This window comes from Macaca fascicularis, chromosome 12 (genome assembly GCF_037993035.2).
Source record: "Macaca fascicularis isolate 582-1 chromosome 12, T2T-MFA8v1.1".
NCBI lineage: Eukaryota > Metazoa > Chordata > Mammalia > Primates > Cercopithecidae > Macaca > Macaca fascicularis.
Window position 1 is genome coordinate 92512516 of NC_088386.1, and position 24449 is coordinate 92536964.

A 24449-nucleotide genomic window follows, 5' to 3' on the forward strand; every position below is an offset into this window, starting at 1 on the left:
GAACTGATAGGAGTCAAGAATAATATGGCACTTAGTTTATGTAACTGTTAGGAGAACAGTCATTTAACTGAAATTTTTCTATTTGTCATGTTATTTTCAAGACAAAATTTTTATCAGCAACCTCTTACACATTGCTTCTTTTTCCCTTCCTAACCAAGAACTGCACCAACATCATTATAGGGAAATTAATAATATATGTGTATATATATAATAGGATCCTAAAACTTGAAGTATCACAGTTTCAAAGATTTTGTCGGCTATAAACAAATTTACCTAAAATTAATAATGAAATACTTTATTTAAAATTAAAATATGTTATTGTCACCAACCTGTTAAGTCAGAAATTATAGCTGGATTTTCCTCAAAATGTTTTGATGGGTGTCTTATAAAGTGGTGACTCAAAACTGACAGTTTCTTCTTGGAATTTTGAGTTATCTAGAAAGAACATTGATACATTCTGTATTACTTTGTATCTATCGTAATAGCTCAATGACACATTGCTTCAGTAATAATGACAACAGCCAACACTTATTACTCTGAGGCACTGTTCTGAGCACGGTATATGAACTCACTCAATTATCACAAAAACTCTAAGAGATAATGATTTTATCTGCATTTTAAATGTGAAGAAACTAAAGCACAGAGAAATTAAGAAACTTGCCCAAGTTCACACAGCTATTAAGTCTGGGCTGGGATTCACACCCAGGCATTCTGGCTCTAGAGTCCATGCTTTCATTATTATGCAATAGTGCCTCTCAAGTAACATTTAAGAATAGAACATTATAAAAATGTATAGAACCAGAAGAGAATTTTAGAGATTCTCTGGTTTGTGATTCCAACATACCAGTTTCCAAATTCTGACTACTGCCAATACCATAACAAAGAATCCACTGGTCGCTAGAGAAAATAAATATTGTCAACTTTCCTACCATAGAAATTACTCTTTTATTCTATCCTTCTACTTGTTTTTTTAAATATCCTGGCACAATAAAAAGTTGGCAACTTTAAAAAAGTTGTCATCCCTTTAAAAAAAGTGTACTGGGGTATAAAATCCATTTGATATTGACTATTATTCAACTCTCTAGTTTAATAATTGAGGCCCTGACAGGTAAGTGACTTTCTCAACAACAGAGTGAGAATGGCAAAAAAGTAACAGTGAGGATCCAGGTCTACTAAACCTTTCCAGTCCCTTTGGAAGTCACCCAGGATTTGCTTGAACATTTGCTACTTTGTAAGACCGTGCATTCCAATTTTAACAACTCTTACCAGGAGAATGCTTTATTTACAGCAAATATCTGATTCCTTATTACACTGCTATCTTAGATTGGGAGACAGTCCTTCAAAACTTAAAAGCTTGCTATGTTCTCCATTCAAATAAAACATTTCTTCTGCAGATAAAACAACTTCAAACATATCAACCGTTTTTCACAGAACTCTTTTAGTCCCTTCACCATCCTGATTGCCTCCCCTGGATAAACTCAAGTTTGTTGATGTCCCCCTCAAAATATGATGCATGAAATAGAATACAGTTCTCTAGATATGGTATAAGTAGAGTGGAGGACAGTGGAGAACTTTTATATTAATTGATGCAAACTCTCTACCTCAAATAACTCAGTCTTATACTAAACTTGTTTGATGTTCTTAAGTGGCCACATCTGTTTGTAATCAATTAAACGTTACAGCCAGTCTATCAAAACTTCAGGCTGGGCGCAATGGCTCAGGTCTGTAATTCCAGCACTTTGGGAGGCCAAGGCAGGTGGATCACAAGGTCAGGAGATCGTGACCATCCTGGCTAACATGTAGAAACCTCATCTCTACTAAAAGCACAAAAAATTAGCTGGGCGTGGTGGTAGGTACCTGTAGTCTCAGCTATCAGGAGGCTGAGGCAGGAGAATGGCATGAACCCAGGAGGCGGAGCTTGCAGTGAGCCAAGATTGCGCCACTGCACTCCAGCCTGGGCGACATAGCAAGACTCCGTCTCAAAAAACAAAAACAAAACCAAAAAAACTTTAATTAAGACTGGATTCCACCATCCTTACTCACTCTCAAGGCATCTACTCACAAGTTTTTACTCATCTACTCACAAGTTTTTAGCTATGACTTTTATGCTAATAACCACTAGAAATTACTCTGATTCTTGCCTTATCACCATGCTTAGGACTAATTATTCTTTGCATTTTAATTTCCCTGAATATATATGTTCTGCTTTTCTCCTGGACTATATGCTTCCTGAGGGTTAGATATCATACTTTAAGTTTTTATTTTCTACTATTTAGTCCAATTACACATAGTGAGTTTTTAAAACAAAACTGTTTCATAAACAGTATTTTTGATTCTTAGCAATATGGTTATCAAAAATTTCTCATTTTCCCCTTAAAATGCATAACACATTTATACATTCAGAATTATAATTTATTACATACTAGTACTATAGTTCTTTTCTCATCTTATGAGTTAATGGCAAAACATGATTTTATTTATAGAAATTAGTTTTATGTCCAGTTTTTTTAGGAATATACCTGTCTGAGGTATCCTGTTCTTCACTAGACGGAACAAGGTTTTTCCTAAGTTTACCAAATGTCAGTTCAAGTACAAACTGGTCTAGCAACTTTAATTGATTCTATTATTTTATCTAGTTGCACTCCCTCAAGTAGGCTTAGAACTTTTACCACAGTTATGTCTTACAGCTAAAACAATGTCAACAAACCAAAAAATGTTTGTGTTCCATGACAAATGTTTGTGTTCCATGACCAAGTCACAGTGTCAACAAGTCACAGGTGAAGCTTGTTTAAATCAATAAATATACTAACTTAATACTGAATCTTGTCACTTAAAATGTGGTAAAACACAAAATGATCTGGACCTTCAGGAGACAGCTAAGTATCTATGAGTCTCTCTATGAGTGGTTACACAGCTTTCTGAAGAGTTAAGGGGAAAAATCCCTATCCTTCTAAGAGAGTACACTACAGGGTAAAGGAGCTTTCCTCATTGTTAAAAATTAAGTACTGCCTGGAGACGTATTGAGAAAGAGGTCACCCATACTAGTCTCCCAAAGAATTGGAGCCTTCAGGTGAAACACTCCAAAAATATCTGGGCTGCAACGCTTTGCCATGAAAAAGACTACATAAAAACTAAGGAATTTTTTTCTCCAAAAGAAGAAGCCAGAGCCATAGTTCTCAAAATATTTCCATGGAACAAGATGACCTGAGTTAAAAGGCTGTTTAAGATGAATAATGGCAATCTGTTCCCAACTTACAAAAAAAAAAAAAAAAATTTAAGTTAATGGAAAGAATTCTCTGAATTTTGCTGAAATCCTGCTACCATTTATCTGCTAGCAGACAAGAAAGAGATAAAAGAGTAACATGATAACCTGTAAAGGATACTATGATTTCCATATGTTCTGCTAATTAAACAATTTGGAGAATTACTAGTTTGAAGAGTTTACACTGTGAAATTACACTTCATTACAGAGAAGGTAAAACTTATAGAAGTACATAATTTAAGTTCTGGTAAGCTTAGGTTATTCAATAAATTACATATTTCGATCTTATCAGAAAGCTAAAGTGGTATTTTTAAAAAGCATGGTTCAAAACTGTTTAACAAACTCAGGAGGCTGAGGTGGGAGAATCACTTGAGCCCAGGAATTTGAGTCCAGCCTGGGCAACATAGTAAGAACTTGTCTCTCAAAAAGAAAAAAGTCTAATAAGATAGATCATGATGTTTATAACATATTACAAAAAAATTTATAAAATAGTTTGTAAGAACTATTTCCCCTACATTTAAAAAATGAAAGAAGGGGCCGGGCGCGGTGGCTCAAGCCTGTAATCCCAGCACTTTGGGAGGCCGAGACGGGCAGATCACGAGGTCAAGAGATCGAGACCATCCTGGCTTACACGGTGAAACCCCGTCTCTACTAAAAAAAGTACAAAAAACTAGCCGGGCGAGGTGGCGGGTGCCTGTAGGCCCAGCTACTCGGGAGGCTGAGGCAGGAGAATGGCGTAAACCCGGGAGGCGGAGCTTGCAGTGAGCTGAGATCCGGCCACTGCACACCAGCCTAGGCGACACAGCGAGACTCCGTCTCAAAAAAAAAAAAAAGAAAAAAAAAAAAGAAAGAAGGCCGGGTGTAGTAGTTCACGCCTGTAATCCCAGCACTTTGGAAGGCCAAGACAGGTGGATCACCTGAGGTCAGGAGTTTGAAAACAGCCTGGCCAACATGGTGAAATCCCATCTCTATTAAAAACACTGGTGGTGCACATACTCAGTCCCAGCTCCTCTGGAGGCTGAGGTGGGGGGATCACTTGAACCCGGGAGGCAGAGGCTGCAGTGAGCCGAGATCATGCCACTGCGCTCCAGCCTGTGCGACAGAGTGAGACTCCATCTTAAAAAAAAAAAAAAAGATATACGTCAAACTTTAAACAGGGGAAAGAACTGGGGCAAGATTTAAGGTTCTCTCACTTTTCATCTTCATTGCATTTTACAAATTATTTGCAGCAGTTAAAGTAGTATGAGAAAAAGAAAGATATTTCCATTTTGGAACTAATTAAAATTGATATAAGGTATATGATTCTGTTTTCATCAAAGTAAAAAAATTACATTAAATCTATCATGGCTGTAAATGATATAGCAAAGTAAAAGCTTTCACTTAAATAATTTTTAGTTTAAAAATACATACTTGTTTAGTATCAGCATCAATAAGATCAAAGAATGCTCGAACTGTAGTCAACTGCAATTGTTTACACCTAAGGAACAAAGTAAGTGTTACAAATAAAACTTTCTTAAAACATATACTTTTGATCAAAATATGCACAATTCTATTGTTTAGTGGAACATCTGAGTTTCCTTTAGTGCTCTAAACTCAAAAATTATGTAATAAATCATTCTTATTAAGCATATATCTTAAATATGACACCTATAAAAATAAAGCAAATTAAATCTTCCTGGATGTTGGCCAGAATTTTCAGGGTCCTTCTGTTTTCCCTAAATCCCCTCACCTAGCCTAGCCATAGATGTACTACCTACCCCATCTTTATATGCCTGAAGTATGTCATTCTAGCAGATACTACTGCTTGCACAGCCAGAGAAAAGTCAAAAGAGAATCTTTAAGCTGAAACACAATGAGATAGATATATCATGGTCTGCCTATTTCTTGACCCATATGGATAAATTTAATTCCTACTTGGTTTTCCATGTGCTGCTCCATAGAATAGTCACTGCTCCATTAACCAAATCTGAATATGGTGATTGGCCAGAAGCTCACAAAGTCCTACCAAAAGTGCAGTTGATTCCACCCAACTAGGAAAAACTCAAAAACTTTGATATTTGATGTTAGCTTCATTTGAGACTAATGCTATTGGGTTTTTAGGAGATTGTTTTACATGTTGTCACAAGGACCTTGGTCAAACTGAAACAAGAACCAAGATTAGAATTCCAAGCTTCTCAATTAATATTCCTTCCATAGTCTTATTTATGGATGAAGTTTTAAGAAAGTTAACAAACCAGGCCAGGCACGGTGGTTCACCCCTGCAATCCCAGCACTTTGGGAGGCCAAGGTGAGTGGGTCGCCTGAGGTCAGGAGTTTGAGACCAGCCTGGCCAATATGGTGAAACCTCATCCCTACTAAAAATACAAAAATTAGCCGGGCGTGATGGTGCATGCCTGTAATCCCAGCTACTTGGGAGGCTGAGGCATGAGAATCACTTGAACCCGGGAGGTGAGAGGTTGCAGTGAGCTGAGATTGCACCACTGTCCTCCAGCCTGGGCAGCAGAGTGAGACTCTGTCTCCAAAAAAAAAAAAAAAAAGTTAACAAGCCAATTAAATTACTGTATTGAGGAGAAAAAGGACCATGACAAATCATCAAAATAAGTTATACAAGTATTAACTTACCACACAATGGAGAGGTGGTCTGTTGAGACCCAGGTCTTAGGCACTGCTGAACTCTAAAAGAAAAGAAAAAAATAATCAAACTTACGAAAAACACATTTGTTATTCTCTAAAAGGTCTGAAATTCTTACAAGCTAATATTTAGAAACACATAATATAGTCTCACTATATTGTGATGCCTAGACATTTTAAAATGATATTCTTATAAAAGGTGATCCAAATATATTAGAATTTTCCTCTATAAAACAGAACTCTTTCTAAATATCACTCCTGGTTAGTCAAGTTTAAATTACCTTTTAAAAATTATTAAAGCAACCACAGACCCTTTCCTAAAGTTTAATGCCTGACCTTTTTTTTTTTTTTTTTTTTTGAGATGGAGTTTCGCTCTTGTTGCCCAGGCTGGAGTGCAATGGCGTGATCTCGGCTCACAGCAACCTCCGCCTCCTGGGTTCAAGCGATTCTTCTGCCTCAGCCACCGGAGTAGATGGGATTACAGGCATGCACCACCACACCCAGCTAATTTTGTATTTTTAGTAGAGACAGGGTTTCTCCATGTTGGTCAGGCTGGTCTTGAACTCCAGACCTCAGGTGATCCGCCTGCCTCGGCCTCCCAAAGTGCTGGGACTACAGGCGTGAGCCACCACGCCCGGCAATGTCTGACTTTTTATTACTCTAATGAGAGACAAGTTTAAGATTCTTTAATAAATCACAGTTAATGCATAAGTTGCAAAAGACATTCTGGTAATTTTAATTTTGACTAAACTACCATTTGATAGATTCTAAGATGTTATTTCTTCATCAGTGGTGTACCTAAGAAATACCTAGGCCTAAGGAGATTTTTCAAACCAAATATGCCTGATCACAATTCCAAAACTACCAAATCTGACTTTCCCAAGTGGGGTCCAGGCTTATATATTTTGAAAAAAAAAAATCCCTAGCTGATTAGGATGTATACAACTAGTAAAAGATAGATACAAGGACAAAAGGCTTCTAAAAAATTAAGTATTTGCAGAAGGCTTCCTAACAATGGCACAGCACTCCTTTTCACACCAGATAATGATCTCTCTGTGAATAGCATCTTACACACAATAGGGGCTCATTAAGTAAATTTGATTTTATTTTTCATAGCATCTCTTTATGTACCATCAAAGAGACAAGGAGCTGCCATCACCAGAACTGTCAAAACAAAATGAAAAGAGTAGACTAACAGCATAGATGTCAGAAAATTTACAGAGGCCTAAAATGTCTCTTTAATAAATGAACTGAAAAAAAAAAGATATGTATAACTTCTAAGGAATCACTATTACCCTTGATCTATAAAGTATCTTTGGGTTCCAAGTTCTGAAGTGGGAGGAATCTACAGCTTACTTGATGAACGTGTAAGTACTTGACATATTTAGAAATTACGGCTGATAGTTTACTAAAAAAAATTAGACAACCAGAGTTCACTGTTGTTCTTAAATTACATTAATGGTCAGTAGAGTAAGAACTCTTAGTAGACAGCATTTACCATTACCAATATAAAGTTGGTTTACTTTCATTCAGTTTAATTAATGCATGTGTGCTAGAGTTGAAAAGGAAAGGCAACACAAATTAAAAAATCAGTTGCTCATGATTGTTGTGTTGAAAACTGCTAAATGTCTACCAAAATCCATTCTTTTTTTCTTGCACACTTGGCTAGACTTCAGCTCTTAGCCTGTCTTGCTTTAATATGTGACCAAGGCTGGGCATGGTGGCTCACGCCTGTAATCCCAACACTTTGGGAGGCCAAGGCGGGCAGATCATTTGAGGTCAGGAGTTTGAGACCAGCCTGACTAACATGGTGAAACCCCATCTCTACTAAAAAATTTTCAAAAAATTAGCTGGCCATGGTGGCGTGTGCCTCTAATCCCAGCTACTCAGGAGGCTGAGGCAGAAGAATCACTTGAACCCTGGAGGTGGAGGTTGCAGTGAGCCGAGATTGTACCATTGCACTCCAGCCTGGGCAACAAGAGTGAAACTGCGTCTAAAAAAAAAAAAAAAAAAAGGACTGAGTGTTTTCTAATCGTATGTGAGCAGGAGTGATGTGTGCCATTTGTAGGCCTGACATTTGCCTCGTGTTCTTTCTTCCTTCTTGTAGTTGAAGATAACTGCAGCAACCCTGAAAGTAAAGCATTCAACATGGAATGCCTACTCTCAGCCTGAGTTCCTGAATGGAAACTCATGGAAAACCACACCAACCTAAATATCCACCCAGGGCAGTTACGTGAGTAAAACGTCAACTTCTATTGTGCTTAAGTGTCATTACCTGTGTGGGACTATATTACAGCAGTTTAGTCAACCCTCTTGATACAATTATGGTCTCTAACTTAAAAGATTTTTCCAGTCCTAATGGATGTAAATATCATTTAACTATTCTTGAGATAATCATTGAAAAATTGTTACTTGTTAATAATTTTTTAAAGTGAATATACATGTAGATATATGAAAGACTGGAATATCTGGAGGCTAAAAAATAAATCTTAGGTTATACAATGGCCAGCTTTGATAAAGTTCCATAAGTAAAATATCTTCATCAGAGATACAAAAATCAGAGATAACAAGCTCCCTTGAAAGCAACACATTATCAAACGGATTAGAAAAAATAGGGAAATACACACACACCCATGCCTACACACACACACAAAAAGATTAAAGTTCTTTAAAAGATAAGCTTTAGGATGTCGTATCAATACAGCATCATGCTCCAGACAAGGTCCAGGAAATAAGTTACATCAAATTTCATATGACTAAATCATCTGTGTTTACAAGGAGTTGACATTTAGTCTTTTGAGGACTTCCAACAAATATCTGACCAAAATATTCAACACCAAATAGCAACATTCATACCTCTAACAATGAGGTTTGATAGATTTACTAATTTAGTTCCAAAGCTATTCTGGCTACATCCCAGTTCCTCTAGTTATATGAAAATGGTGGGTAATAGCAGAATAGCTTAATAATTTTTGTTCTATGTATGGCAAGCATTCAGTAAATAACCTATTTAATGAATGAACAGTAATCTAAAGTAGGATAACAGTAGGTGAGATAAACAAAGGAGTATCTATGAAGAGGTACAACTATGAAACAGTGACTTTCTAATGTTATCTCCTAAAAAGCAAAAGGAACAGACAGACTACATTCTATGCATTTTCTCTTCAGGAAGTAAGTTATATTTGGAGATGATGTGTATACCGAGTTAAGAAGCTAAGACCTTAACTGAAGACTTCAAGGTTAAATATACATGAAAGAAGTCCTAAGAGGAAACTTGACTCACTTTACATAGATTATGTATCCCAGTTAAAGATCAAATACTTGATGTCCTAGCAGGGAAGGATAAGTAGCAAATTAATTAATCAGGGTTCTACTTATACTATTTATACTGTCAAAGCTAATCATGCTGTTATAAAATAGGTAAACTTTCATTCAAGTTTAACATTCAGGAGTATGTGATATGTTTGATATTCCACTATGATTATATCTAGTACAACACTCAGATATAACTGGATTCCCCTTCTTTCCAGTCCACACATTCTTATATTTACAACTCTAATCAATGAACAGGCTCTTATTTTGGACAAGAAACCATTACTCCTCATAAATAAGGGTCATTTTCATCAAGTTTCTAAGATCCTGTGTACTTACTTTTTTTTGTTTGTTTTTGAGTCAGAGTCTTGTTCTGTCATCCAGGCTGAGGGGAAGTGATAAAATCACAGCTCACTATAACCTTGAACTCTTGGACTCAAGTGATTCTCCTGCCTCAACCTCCTGAGTAGCTCAGACTATAGGCACTTACCACCATGCCTAAATTAGCCTGGATAATTTTAATTTTTTTTTTGTATTTTGTAGAGATGGGGGTCTCCCTATGTTACCTAGGCTGATCTTGAACTCCTGGCCTCAAGCAGTCCTCGTGCCTTGGCCTCACAAAGCACTAGAATTATAGGCATAAGCCATGGTTCCTGGCCATCCTTTTTACTCCCTATAGACATACGCATCCACAACTCTGCCCTCCCAACACATTCATATTCATTCATTCATTCATATTCCCTCTTTCTCTCTTTCCCTCTCTCTCTCACACACATGCATGTACATACAGCAGTGCAACACCACTAACTCAGCAGTCATTACCACGCAGCTATACATTATTTCTTCTTTCATGCTCTACTGGGTCTATTACATTACTATTTCAGTAGAATCTTAAAAAAAGATTACCACAACAGATAAGGCACTGGTATGATGGCTTAATTTTGGTAGAAAAGTCAATCCTGAACGAACTTGGTAATCCCGGAATCCTCCAGCTACAGAAAGTGTGGTTAAATTTATGTGTCGAGCATTTAGAATCCAATAGTTGTTTACAGTCGTATAAAAATCTGGTAGGGAATAAAAAAGAGACATTAAAAAATAGTAGCCATTCCCTGAAAGAATAAGATATCTATACAGTAATATTAATATTTAACTGAATTTTTGCTTAAGTCATTTCATCTATAAACAGTGTGTTATTCACATTTCCCTACTTTCAGTAAAATCAGTATCTTTACACATATTCCTACTTCCCCATTAAATAAAAGTATAAATACTAAGAGTTACTAAAGGTATCAATAAAAAAAAATCCCAAATTTTACTAGTTTTGTATCCATAAGCAAACACGTTTCTACATTCCACAAGGGTGATGCTTATTCATGAGTCACACAGTATAGCAAAAAGAGAAAATAATAATATTCTTCCAAAGGTAAGAATTTACATTATCTTACAAATTATTGTATAATTTAAAATATACATTAAATGTATACATTAAAAACTGCATACATCACATATGTGCAGTATTTTATATATCAATTACCCTCAATAATGTGGTTTAAAAAAAGAGCGATAGACCCCTCCCTATGATGGCAGTGTCCCAGCTTAAAAAGCCTTAGCTTGGGAGGCCGAGGAAGGTGGATCATGAAGTCAGGAGTTTGAGACCAGCCTGGCCAATATGGTGAAACCCCATCTCTACTAAAAATACAAAAACTAGCTGGGCATGGTGGTGTGCACCTGTAATCCCAGCTACTCAGGAGGCTGAGGCAGAAGAATCACTTGAACCCAGGAGGCAGAGGTTGCAATGAGCCGAGACTGGGCAACAGAGCGAGACTCTGTCTCAAAAAAAAAAAAAATGGCTTAGCAAATCTCTTCTGTGGCCAACCACCACCACACAAGCACTATTTAAATTCTTACAATCTATCAGGACAATACCATTGACGTTAGTCTTAGGACTATGCTACTGCGGAAAACCTCAGGTTAGGGTTCAACCCATTTATTGTAACAAGTAGTTCAAAGGGAAGAACCTGCAGACAATTTTTCACTTTGTCTATTGAAGGTGAAAAAAGCCTAGTGTCAAAGATTAAACTGAGGCTAGGGCAGGGGATTTCTCAATTCTTTTTCTGATTATCAAAACTTAATGCATTTTTATCCTGGCATTTGATCCCACTCAGGGCTTCAAACATTGGGTACAGCAAGCTGCCCCCATTAAAGATCTCAGCAGTACTTACTTAGATTACCACCTAGCAGACTGACTCTTAACATCTGGAGAGCCTGGGATGTAAGTACCAGTGGGGCACACATGCCATATGTCTAGATAGTTTAAAAAGTCAAAAATCCAGCTAATAACCCGTTAAATCAAATATATTTTTTCTGCCTATCTTGAAAAATACATCATTGAAATAACCTGCAAGGCCAGGTTCAAATTAAGAATTCTCAGACACCTCAGAGTTAGCCACTGGATGGTGGTAGCAAGGGAAGAGCAGATCTCCAGTCTCTTACTGTGCTTCTCTTCCCATCCCAATTGGATCCCGCATGACAAGGGCCTCATGTGCACATGCAAGCTCTGTCTGTACTTTCTGTAGAGCTCTGCCTTGGCTACAACTCAAGCTTAGAATTCTACATACCTGCCCTCAGGAGAACAAAGAAAATAAAGAGACCCACACAGGTCTTGGAAGCAGGCTTAGGGCACATAGACAAGAAAAGTCTGGAGGCAGCTGGGCATGGTGGTTCACACCTGTAATCCCAGTACTTTGGGAGGCCGAGGCGGGTGGATCATGAGGTTAAGAGATCGAGACCATCCTGGCCAACGTGGTGAAACCCTGTCTCTACTAAAAACACAAAAATCAGCTGGGCATGGTAGCACGTGCCTGTAGTCCCAGCTACTCGGGAGGCTAAAGCAGGAGAATCGTTTGAACCCAGGAGGTGGAGGTTGCAGTGAGCCGAGATTGCACCACTGCACTCCAGCCTGGCAACAGAGTGAGACTCTGTCTCAAAAAAAAAAAAAAAGAAAAAGAAAAAGAAAAGTTTGGAGGCTTGGTTAGCTAGATCCCAGTGCAGAAGTAAAGACACAGCCTCCACGTGGGGAGGCTACTTAGCCTTCATACTTCTCACCCTCTGGGAAAGGGTAAGGGCAGAGCAGCAGGAGCCTCCAAAGCGCAGAGCCCAGTGCAGGGCCTCCTTCCTCCTACGGAAAGGCAGTATTTTCATCAAGTATAAGCAGGGAATCCACTTCTGAGGTCATATGGATCTCTGTCTCTCAAAACCTTAAAATTTTCATTCTAATTTTGACTTAGTAAAATAAAAAGAATAAATATAGAATAAAGAGGAAAGACTTGCTAATCACAGGAAAGGTACAGGATTCTTGACCCTAAGAATCACTTTCAGCCTGAGCCTTATAGAGACAGAACAGTGCCACCCTCCAAAGCAATAAAACCTATTGAGGGTGCATTCCTCAAATAATTTTTAAAATATATTTAAGTCATTCTAATTTAATCTATGCAGGTCATCTACATATACCACACAGAATGCAATAATATAAAGAGTTCTCAATTACGGTGACAAGTACTATGACTTTTAGCCTTTAATTTTTTTCCTAAACCTAAGGTCATTTAAGATTATTAGACTACAACAAATTTAAACAACTTCATTATTAAAATTAAGATGTTCTTTATTAAAAGACTTCTACAGGCAAAGTTTTAAATGTACCAACAGGAAAACTGGGCCTCATAATAATTACTGTTGCACCAGATACTTAACAGCAAATAAATTATTCTTTGGCAATGCTGTTATGTCAAGGAGGGCACTTTAGAAAAACTACTTTGGTTTGGAGTCACCGGGAAATATTTCTCACTTAACTACAAACAAAATTTTCATCAAAATTAAGATAATGCAAATTTTTATAGGTAAGAAGCTATATACATTTACTAACCAGGAAGAATTCTTTCTAAAGATTTTCTTCTACTCATATAATATTCCTATAAGCAGTGAGGATAATCTCTGACTTTTTTTAACAAAAATTTGAGAAAACAGACATTTAATTCTTATTCTGTGACATTATCACTTTTGATTAGATGATGTCAATCACAAACTCCTACATTTCATTCAAAATTCCTGCAAGATTATAGTATTATCTATGGTTTTATTTCCTATGTTAATGTACTTCAATTAACAGGCAGTACAGCATGCAAAGTTAAGAGCACAAGCCCAGAAGCAAGTTTACCAGGGTCAAATATCGGTTTCACTAGTTTCTTGACACATGACTCTGGGCAAGAACATTATCTTGGCCTTTTTCTATCCATAAACATGAGGATAATAATGGTACCTACCTCACAGGACTGCAGTGAGGATTAAGTGTGGTAATACATCACGTGAAGTCTTTAAAACCCATAACATAATAAGAGCTCAATAAATATTAGGAATTATACCTCATTATATAAAGTGTTAGCATACCTTTGTACTTAAAAACTAGACATTGCTACTATTTTACTTAAATATAAGCTTATTTTGGATAGAGTCCTAAAACAGTTAACAAAGCATAGGAAGCTTAAAGACATCTTAAGAGACAGGGTACCATCCTCAAAAATCACTAAACTGGCCAGGCATGGTGGCTTATCCCTGTAATCCCAGCACTTTGGGAGGCTGAGACAGGCAGATCACTTGAGGTCAGCAGTTCAAGACCAGTCTGGGCAATATGGCAAAAACCTGTTTCTACTAAAAATATAAAAATTAGTGGGGCTGGTGGCACACACCTGTAATCCCAGCTACTTGGAAGGTTGAAGCATGAGAATCACTTGAACCTGGGAGGCAGAGGTTGCAGTGAGCCGAGACTGCACCACTGCACTCCATCCAGCCTGGGAGAAAGAGCAAGACCCTCCCTGTCTTTAAAAAACAAAAACAAAACAAAACAAAAAAAAAACAACTAAACGGAAGCCCTAGTGCCTAAGAATTATAAAACACATGTCAACCACGTTAAGATGCTATGGACAGACAAAACTTAACAGTAGCTTCAATTATAAGCCTAAGTTCAAAGATATAAAGAGACACACACTCAGAATTGGAGGTGCTGATTTGCAACCGAGTTGCTTCATACATGGATAAATCTGTAGCATATTCTAAGGGGAATAGCCCTAGAGATTTATTTATTTAATCTTAAGCAACAATGGGGAGGTCAGTTAATGTTTACCTAACAGTACTCACCTGTAATGAAACGATCTAATGGCATCACAGGAGCAACATGAGGTGTGGCTTGTGTAATAAGAAGATTTATCAGATCGTGCTTAAAATTTTTCAGTGTAAGCAATGCTCTTGCAACGAGGCCACCCATAGAATGACCAATTATTGCCACACTTTTTGGAGCAAATTCTTGACCCTATTAAAATAAATCACCATGTCATAATTAATACTTTTTTAAGTATTTAAAAAATACTAAATATTTCTCTCTGCATATGAGCAATTTTATAGGAAAAAGAAAATCAAACTATATAACCTCCCACCATAAGGTACAGAAGTACATTTTCATATAGTTTTAATTAGTGTATACATACTATTTTGTATTCTGCCAAACATTTTTAACAGGTATATCTTGGTTTTCTGGGCCAATAGGAACAGTTGGTCTAGCAAATCATGTTTATACTGGTTGTTACACTACATGTAATCTGAGGCATAATTACATTTCGTATGTACAAGATTATTAGGTTTTACAAGACATAAGAAATCAGATAATTCGTTTGAAACTGAAAATATCACCCAAAAAAGGCCAAGATGATTACAGTTGTGATAGCAATATACTACCTTATCATGTTATCTTTTATCTCATCAAATTATTTCTCTATTGTGCATTTTGGTTTAAAAATGAAGCAGCATTCCAAACATTTATTCACTGACAATTACAATATTTTATTTTTTAGATAAGTGCTTTTCAAGAAATCTTTTATTTTCAACAATCTCCTCAGTCTCATTATCAGACTTTTGCTCATCACCCCCAACACGGATCCTTCCTGTGTACCATCTCTTCTCAATGAGTAGAGTGAATCTTGTGCAGAAGAGTTAACATAGGAGGCCTGAGACTACTGTCCTTGGCATGGGCTGGATACAACGTTGGCTCTTGGCTGGAATCTGGAACCTTATATTTTTGGGGGAGATTCCCACCATTCCCTAAATGATAAGAGTGTCTAAAACGTTTGTGCAAACAACACGTTTTATGCTGAACACCCGCTGTCCTCCAGGCTGGAATTTTGGTATGTGCTAGGCAGAGGGTATCTATGTGATAAGTCCCCAGTAAAAACCCTGGGCACTGAGTCTCTAATGAGCTTCCCTTGTGTATACTATTTCAGCCATGTCATAATATGCTGGTATAGGAATTAAGTGGATCCTTGGTGATCTCCAATACAGACCTGATCTTAGCGAAAGCCATCCCCTACAACTGTGCTCTGAAACCTATCCCCTTTGACCTTCTCGAGTACATCACTCTAGGAATCCTTCTCATTTTCTTCTTGCATTATTGCTTTTCCCTATCTACTAGATCATTTTCATTAGTGTATAAATATACTGGCATTCTCTCTTAAAAATAAAAATAACTCCCTTTTAATTCTCCCTTTCCCCTCAGTGACTACTTTACATTTCTTTACAGCAAAACTCTAAAAACAAGTTGCAGGCCAGGCGCGGTGGCTCATGCCTGTAATCCAGCACTTTAGGAGGCCAAGGTAGGTGGATCACTTCAGGTCAGGAGTTCGAGACCAGCCTGGCTAACATGGCAAAACCTGGTCTCTACTAAAAATACAAAAATTAGCTGGGCGTGGTGGCATGCGCCTGTAGTCCCAGTTACTCAGGAGGCTAAGGCAGGAGAATCACTTGAGCCCAGAAGGCGGAGGTTGCAGTGAGCTGAGATCACGCCACTGTACTCCAGCCTGGTGACAGAGTGAGACCCTGTCTCAAAACAAACAAACAAACACAAATCTCCAATTTCTCAACTTCCATACACTCTTGAATTCATTTCAATCAGACTTTCACCCCAACATGCCACCAAAACTGCTCTTGCTAAATCACCAAGGAATCCAATGGTCAATTCTTAATTCTTTTTTTTTTCTGAGACAGGGTCTCACTCTGTCACCCAGGCTGGAGCGCAGTGGCACAATTCATGGCTCACTGCCGCCCCAATCTCGTAGGCTCTGAGTAGATCCTCCTACCTCAGCCTCCCAAGTAGCTGGGACTGCAAGTGTGCACCACCACATCCAGCTAATACACTATATTTTCTTTTTTTGTAGACACAGGGTCTCACTATGTTGCTTAGGCTACAATGGTCAGTTCTTAATCCTCATCTTATTTGACCTATCAATAACATTTGACACAGTTGGTCACTTCTTCCTTCTTTGAAATATTTAAGTTAGTTTCTTTGACAACAAACTCTCCTGGTTCTCCCTTTGCCTCACTGGCTCCTCCTTTTTAGTTTGTTTCTGGTTCCTTCTCATCTCTCCTCATTTCTTAAAACTGAAGTGACTCAGGCTTCAGCCCTTAGATCACTTCTCTTTCATACCTTTGTTGAAACCATCGGTGATCTCTTCCAGTCTAGTGGCTTTAAGTGTATCTACACACTGTCAACCTCTCAGTAATTATCTGGAGACTGTACTCCTTCTCTTGAACTCTAGCCTTGAACTCCACCTGTACAGTAGCATACATGGAATGCCTAATGTGCATCTCAAACTGAATCTGTCTAAAACTAAACTCTTCATCTCCTCCATATCTGTTCCTCCTACACTCTTCCCTACCTCAGTTAATGGCAGTTCAATCTTTCCAGTTTAGCCAAAAAACTTGGGGTCATCCTTAACTCTTCTTTTCCTCTCACTTTGCCCTTCCATATCTGATCTGCCAGCAAATTGTACTACCTCAACCTTTAAGATTTACACCGATCTGACAATTTCTCATCACTTCAACTGCCACCACCTTGATTTAAACCACCACTATGTCTTGAACACACCCCACCACTTCCTCCTTAGCATGCCACTGTTTTATAGCTACTTTCCCTGTGCAGCATGGCATTCAAAGATTGAAAAACACACATTTTTAGAGCCCCTTTCTTTGTCTCACTGTCTTCTTTCTCATACTGCTTCAGCAGCCCCCAATTCCAATCCTCTGCTTTCTTTAGCTAAGTGATATCAATGTGCCCTGCTTGATCTCCTCTTACTTGCCCCATGGTCTGGAAAATGCTTTCAGGCAGAAATTCAGAGCAATCATGGAGCTCACTTCTTCTAGGGATCATAGTGCTTTGCGGCTCAATTGTCCAACATCTCAAAACAGGTGCTTCAGATATCTTGACTAGTTTTACAGTTGTTTACATATGCAGGTGGTCTACCCTAGTACCAGTTACTTAGTCATAGCTAAAGGTAGAAATATATACCAATGGTTTTTAGGTAATGCATTGCACTCGTAATTTATATATAAAGTTTTAAAAGGGTTTTCTTCCTGAATTCACCATAAGAAATGTTTCTTATAAATTTAAACTTCAAAACCATTATGGAGGGCAAGATAACAGACTCTCACAAAAAAATGTTTGTGCCTTCTCTGCTTCAACTTCCATATAAACAAATACATTATTTAAAATATACTGAATCTCTCTTTAAAAAGGTGCTGATAGGCTGCACCACTATTGATTTGCATACTTATCTCTCACCTTATAGAGTTTGAGAATTGTTTTAATACATTCATGTACAAACTTGGTCTGCTTCTGAAGACTTCCACCATACAGAGCCACCAGTTCTTCATTGAAGTTTACACTAAAGAAGTCAAAGTGGTACTTGAAGTCAATGTCCTCTGCTTTTCTAAGTGCAATGGAGCCAATAGAACGAACTGCAGAGGAAAAGAGTGAAGTGCACATTAAACAATATTTACAGGTCTCATCCATTCTTTCTTCAGAATTTCTTAGTAAATAACCTTATCCTGCATCACAAATATAAACCACCTATTTCAGGATGAAATTCATTAATAGTACCAATTTAGAACAAACTAATCTAGCAACTGTATGCCTTGAATGCAGTAAGTGTGACTTAAATATTTTTAAAATTAAATAAATAAAAAGCAAACAGATCACTCACTCTCTACCTTCTTTTCCTTTGGTAGGAGCAACAATAGCTAAAAAGACAGGATTCTTTGAAGAATAAGACATATAAATTTTGCCACACTTACTGAGGATTTTGAGAATGACAAGGTTCCTACAAGAAATATCCATTCATCACCTGGTTTAGATATTCACGCTTCATTTGTCTTTTTCTCCTACACAGGACATCCAACCCATCAGTAAGTGCTTCCATGACATAGCTTCCAAATCTATCCCCAGTTGAAATTTCTCACCATTCCCACCACTATTGTCCTAATCCAAACACCACTATCTCTTATCTGAACTACTCTAACAGTTTCTTTACTGGTCTCCCTGCTTCCACTCTTTTTGTTCTTGTTGCTGTTTTGCAAATCTTTTTAAAAAATATATTATAAATTGCCTATATTAGGTGGACAAAAATTGTAGCATATGGTTTAGCAAACAAAATACCTGTCTACCATTTCCGTACATATACTACGGATACATTATAATCCACATATTATACAACTCACTATATAAAACTGCAAAATTCAATGGTTTTTAGTATATTTGCCATCTCTGGTATATATTGTACAACGATCTCTGAAATCTAACATTAGACATTTTTTAATCACTTCAAATACAAAACTCTGTGCCTAGTGGCAGTCACTCTCCATTTCTTCACTCCTTCCAACCCCTAGGCCTAGCAAGCACTGATCTACTTTCTGTTTCTACGGGTTTGCCTATTTTGGACATCTCATATAATATGTGGCCTTTTGGAACCAGCTTCTTTCACATAGCATGATATTTTCAAGGTTCATTCATGTTGTAACATGTATCAGTCCTTCATTCCTGTTTTCTATTGAATAATATTCCATTATATGAATATGTCACATTTGATTCATCTATTCATCAGCTGATGACCATTTAAATTATTTCCACCTTTTGGTTATTATATGCTGCTATGAACATTTATATACAAGTTTTTGTGTGGGTATGTTTATTTTTCTTGGGTAGATGCCTAGGAGTGGAATTTTTGGGCCACATGATAGCTCTATGTTCAATATTCTGAGGAACTCCCAAACAGTTTTCCTAAGTGGCTGCACATTCTGCATTTCCACCAACAATGTTTGAGGGTTCCAATTTCTCCACATCTTCGCCAACACTTGTTGTTATCTGTCTTTTTTTATTACAACTATCCTAGGATATATGAAGTACTATCTCATTTTTTATTTATAGTTCTCTGATGACTTATGATGTTTTAGTATCTTTCCTGCTTCCATTCCTGCCCTTCAAAGGAAATTCTCTTCATAGCGAAGCCAGAGCAACCTGTTTTTAAAAGTAAATCACACCTACCAGATTGTTTAAAAATTTAATATCTGACAATTCTCGTGTTGTAAAGGACGTGAAGCAAAAGAAGGTAAAATATACTGCTTTTAGGAATATAAATTAGCACAATCGGTAAAGATTAAAAAGATACACATAACCTGTAACATGGAATTACACTCTTGGATATCTATCTTACAGAAGCACAGGTTTATGTGCTCCAGGAAACATATGGAGTGAAATTCATTATTTTTAATTGCCAATAAATGTAAACATTTATTCTGTCCAAAGACAGAAGGGACAAATCATGGTATAGTCTTACAACATAATAATATAGAAAAAGGAAAATGAATGAATCACAGCTCATACAACAACTTGGATGAATGTTAAAGATAATGCTGACTGAAAGAAGCCAGACACAAAATAATACATACTGAATGACTATATTCATATGACAAAATTTAAAAACAGCCTCAAATGAATAGATTGCATTAAAACTACAAAGAAAGTTAAGGAAATTACCATGTTAACATTAGGATTGTGATTATGTCAAGAAAGAGAAAAGGGAGTTTTAACCACGAAGGGGCACATAAGGCCTTTCCAGGTTACTAGTAATCTACTTCTTGACTAGGGTTTTGATTTCATGGGTGTTCACTTTATAATAATTTGTAACCAAATATCTATGTTCTATATGTTTCTCTGTATGTAATATTTCAAATACAAAGATTAATTTTAAAAATCAGATTATATTTTTCTTACCCAAAGCTCTCCAACAGTTTCTCATTCAAAGTCTTTTCCACAGCTTACATGATATGGCCCATGGCTACTTTTCCATTCTTATCTCTTTTTGTAACTTTTTCTAGTCACAGTAGCCTCAAATGCACAAAACACGTTCCTGCCTCAGGATCTTCCCTCAGTCGAGCCTCTCCTCAAATATCATCTCCTCACAATGGCCTTTCCTGACCACCTCATCTAAACTAGCCACTTCCTGACCCTTTTATCTTCTACCTCCTGAGTCTGTTTTTGTTTCTAGCTTTTAACATTACTGACATATTTGATGGCTGTCTTCCCAATAAGCATATAAATTTGATGAGAGAGGGACTTTGTCTTGATATGCTCTGGATCCCTGATACCTGGAATATGGCTTGGCTCGTGGTAGATACGTGCAGATACGTGCTAGATGAATAAACATGTAAATAATTGCACATATTGAAACAATTCTAGTCTCATTACATAGCAATTCCAGTCCATTAAATAACAAGAAAGCAGGTTTTAGTTTAAAACGAAATTAATTCCAGATTACTTGGCTGTTATGCCAGAAATAACTACTATATCTCCAAGCCAACATCAATTTGGAATCTGTACATGTAACTTCCCTATCCTCACCTTTCTATGTTCCCCTGAGTACTTCCAAATCTCTCTCACTTAAATAACTCCAAAAGAAGAAAACTAATCTCTCTTGTTCTGCATAACATTAGCCACTGATTTATTTCCCTAATCAATGCTTAAGGTTCTGTTCTCTTTACCTTCCATTTCCAACATAAATGTATTTCCTCTGCTGATTCCCCAAGGGGTTCCCCTTTATCGTCTACTTATGCCATCCCACTCCAACTTATTCTTTGTATCCCTCTCTTAGCAAAGTGGTCTTCAATTTTTCTAAGTATTCCTCACATGTATTCTCTCTCAGAGAAAATGTCATATTTTGGTCTCTCTGTAAGCCCAACACAGTACTTCACACACAGCATGCATTTCATTTACTCTATTTGATTCACTGAGTATGGATATGATTCAAATTTTTGAGTTGAATTTTGTAGCTTTCAAAATTTACTTCCAGTAAGACTTACCTTGCTTATAACTTCCAGCATTACCAGGAAGAAAGAGAACTGGAATACCCGTCAAAGGGAGAATTTTGTGTTCTTCAGCATATGATCCCTCTCCATAAAGATACAACTCATATGCGGGATAGCGTTTTGCCAGTTTCTTTGGAAGTTCTATTTTCTACATTTAAAAAAAAATGTAGTTTCACTTCAGTCAGTTTTATTAATACAATTCAGCCTCACCATATGCAATTCTGAATTAAGGAAATTTGGAATAGTGCAATATAAAAATATTACTGATATTAAAACCACACTTCATACACAAAACAAGTTCTACTTGTAGTTTATTCATATAGAGAATCAGTCTTGAATTGTGTATATTTTGAACCATGCAGTCTTCAGGAAAACATAAAAGAGGACTACTTGAATTTCCAACCAATACAAATTACTCAAAATAGCCACTGACAATGGTATATGTCAACAAGCTACACGTTAACATAATTGGATAAGTATCAATTATACTTAGAAATGATAAAGGCTTTCCATCATCAAATCAATTCTTTTTTTCCATTTTTAACTATTTTGTAATGTTTCTCCTTTTACTCAGACCCAACTATACATTTCAGCTGTTATATTTTCAAAAGAAAGTAACTTGTTTTATGATGCAGCTTTCTGACTTCTCAATTGAATATGTTTTGGCCTACAATATGCTTAACAAATTAATCTTAACCTTATAGCCATGTCTTGGTCAAGACATGTACACTTTTCTTACCATAAACATTCCACTGAATTAGTATCTATTTCAGTTTTCATGGACCAGGTGCATGATTTGCTGGCAAACTTTAAACTACCCTACACTTCATATTATTGTATACCAATAATACAGCAGTTCACCTAACTACTGAGTCAGTAGTTCACCTACATTTTTTTTCAGCTTAGTATAAATTATCTCTTAATGTCATCCTCAAAGGTAGACATCTATAAAAGTGGTAGTAAAGTATACATACACCCTTTTGCTCCTTTTCTTTTTTTATTTTAAAGGAGAGAAACCATTAAGAATGAAGCCAATTACATTGGACAGTAATGTCTACTTATTTAGGTATACATAGATCTAGCAGTGCTGTACATGTGGTATGTGCTTGATAAAAGAATTTAACTATGGAGTGAATTTCAAAACCTGTAAATGTTGCTAATGACTACTGAAACCCCTCGTTGTTCTAAAAAAAAAAAAATTCTGATCATTTGTGCACCTTCCTAAACATCCCTTTGTAAATGATCTATGCCAGTAACATCACAGAAACATCTGCAGAGACTGTAAGCTTATTAAGATACTAGCAATCTTAGTTATCTCCCCAAATACTCAAAATACAGAAATACTAACCCCACTATTCGTTTTATATTTGGTATACGTACTTCAATGCAAATTAGTCCCAATACTGATTATGCACAGAATACAATCAAAAATGAAAATGACAAGATAGCTTACTTCTTTAGGTACAAATTAAACAAGAAGAAAACATAAGAGAACAAAGAAACAGTTTCTTATTTCCTCCCAATTTAGTACACCATTATTATTTTAGTACAGTAGCTAAACAGAGTTTGGACTAGTCAAAAATTAACTCAAAAGAACAGGAAACTATCAAATATATCTAAAAAGAAATATTTAATTTTCTTGAGACAGAAAAGCAAGCAAAAATATACTGATATATTTCATAAAATACTATTATGAAAGCAATTTTATAGTGAGAAAGAGTATTTTTTAAAATATGAATGTATACAGAGTTTTTAAAAAAGTATAGAGATGGACAAAGAAGGTAGAACAAAAAAAATAAGAGAGGAAGCAAGAATGGTGGGAGTTGTAGGCAAATGGCAAAACTCAATTTCCAGACAGAGTTCAAGTTGAAAGGGAAGAGCAAAGACCCAGAAGAGGTAATTGACCACATTGACATTAAAAGCATAGGCATACAAAAAGGATGCTGATAAGAAAACAGAAGATGGTCAAGGGATTTAAAAGGAAAATACTTATAGGAGCAGAACTCCAATATAAATTTTTTTATTCTATATAGTTTATTTTAAATGAGCAACCCCTCTACCATATTAAAATTGATTACCTTTATATTTAAATATTATCTCCACAATCCTGCCTCTGCTGTCCTCCTTCCTTGACTCTGCCTTAGTGCAGGTTCTTCTCATCTCTACATAAACTCTCTCAAAAGGTAAACATTCTAATAAACTCCCGAGTACTAGAAAAATGCTGATTCAAGAAACTAAAATATCTATTTTATGATATTATTTAATTGTAAACTTAAACTGAAAAATAAAGTTTGATTTCCATAATTAACCAAAAAGAAAAAAGATTTTGATCAAGATGCATACACATAGTTTTTAAGTTCACATAGTTTTTAAATTCTCACAAACAGCTCTCAGTCAGCCCTATGCTGCTCTCCACCCCCCATAAGAATAGCTCTAGGGGCTCCACTAGAGGAAAAAAAAAAAAAAAGGCCTTAAGGACAACTGAATTTTTCAGACTTGTCTCTATCCTTGCCTTCTATAATCCATAGTTCATACTGCTAACACACACACACACACACACACACACACACACACACACACACACACACAAAACAAAGGCTTAAGAGACGACCTTTAAAATCTGGTTTAATTATTTTTACCTACTTTTTTTTTTTTTTTTTTTTGAGACAGGGTGCCACTCTTGTTGCCCAGGCTGCAGTTCAGTGGCACAATCTCGGTTCACTGTAGCTTCGACTTCCTGGTCTCAAGTGATCCTCAAGTGATCCTCCCACCTCAGCCTCCTGAGTAGCTGGGACTACAGGTGGCACATGCCATCACGCTTGGCTAATTTTTTTTAGCAGAGACAGGGTTTCACCATGTTATCCGGGCTGGTCTTGAACTCCTGGGCTCAAGTGATCTGCCCGCCTTGGCCTCCCAAAGTGCTAGGATTACAGGTGTGAGCCACCTCATCCTGCCCTTACCTACTTTCTTATAACTTAGATATGACATGCTTTAAAATGTATTTTTA

The 24449-nt window shown here is 36.8% G+C and overlaps 1 protein-coding gene across 3 annotated transcripts in view; it reads right to left on the reverse strand.

The window, feature by feature from the left end:
* PGAP1 (post-GPI attachment to proteins inositol deacylase 1) overlaps window positions 1-24449 on the reverse strand; it is an 83342-nt gene that overhangs the window by 55215 nt on the left and 3678 nt on the right. For all 3 annotated transcript variants that reach the window (XR_012421333.1, XM_005573815.4, XM_074009620.1), the window contains exons 2-8: window positions 21437-21590; window positions 17865-18040; window positions 14396-14567; window positions 10112-10269; window positions 5885-5937; window positions 4673-4739; window positions 330-435 (exon numbers count right to left, since the gene is read on the reverse strand). Coding sequence is in view for 2 of the 3 variants with exons in the window: in XM_005573815.4 (XP_005573872.3) it covers window positions 330-435; window positions 4673-4739; window positions 5885-5937; window positions 10112-10269; window positions 14396-14567; window positions 17865-18040; window positions 21437-21590 (886 nt within the window). In the remaining variant the exon portion in view is untranslated. The remainder of the gene's footprint in view (window positions 1-329; window positions 436-4672; window positions 4740-5884; window positions 5938-10111; window positions 10270-14395; window positions 14568-17864; window positions 18041-21436; window positions 21591-24449) is intronic.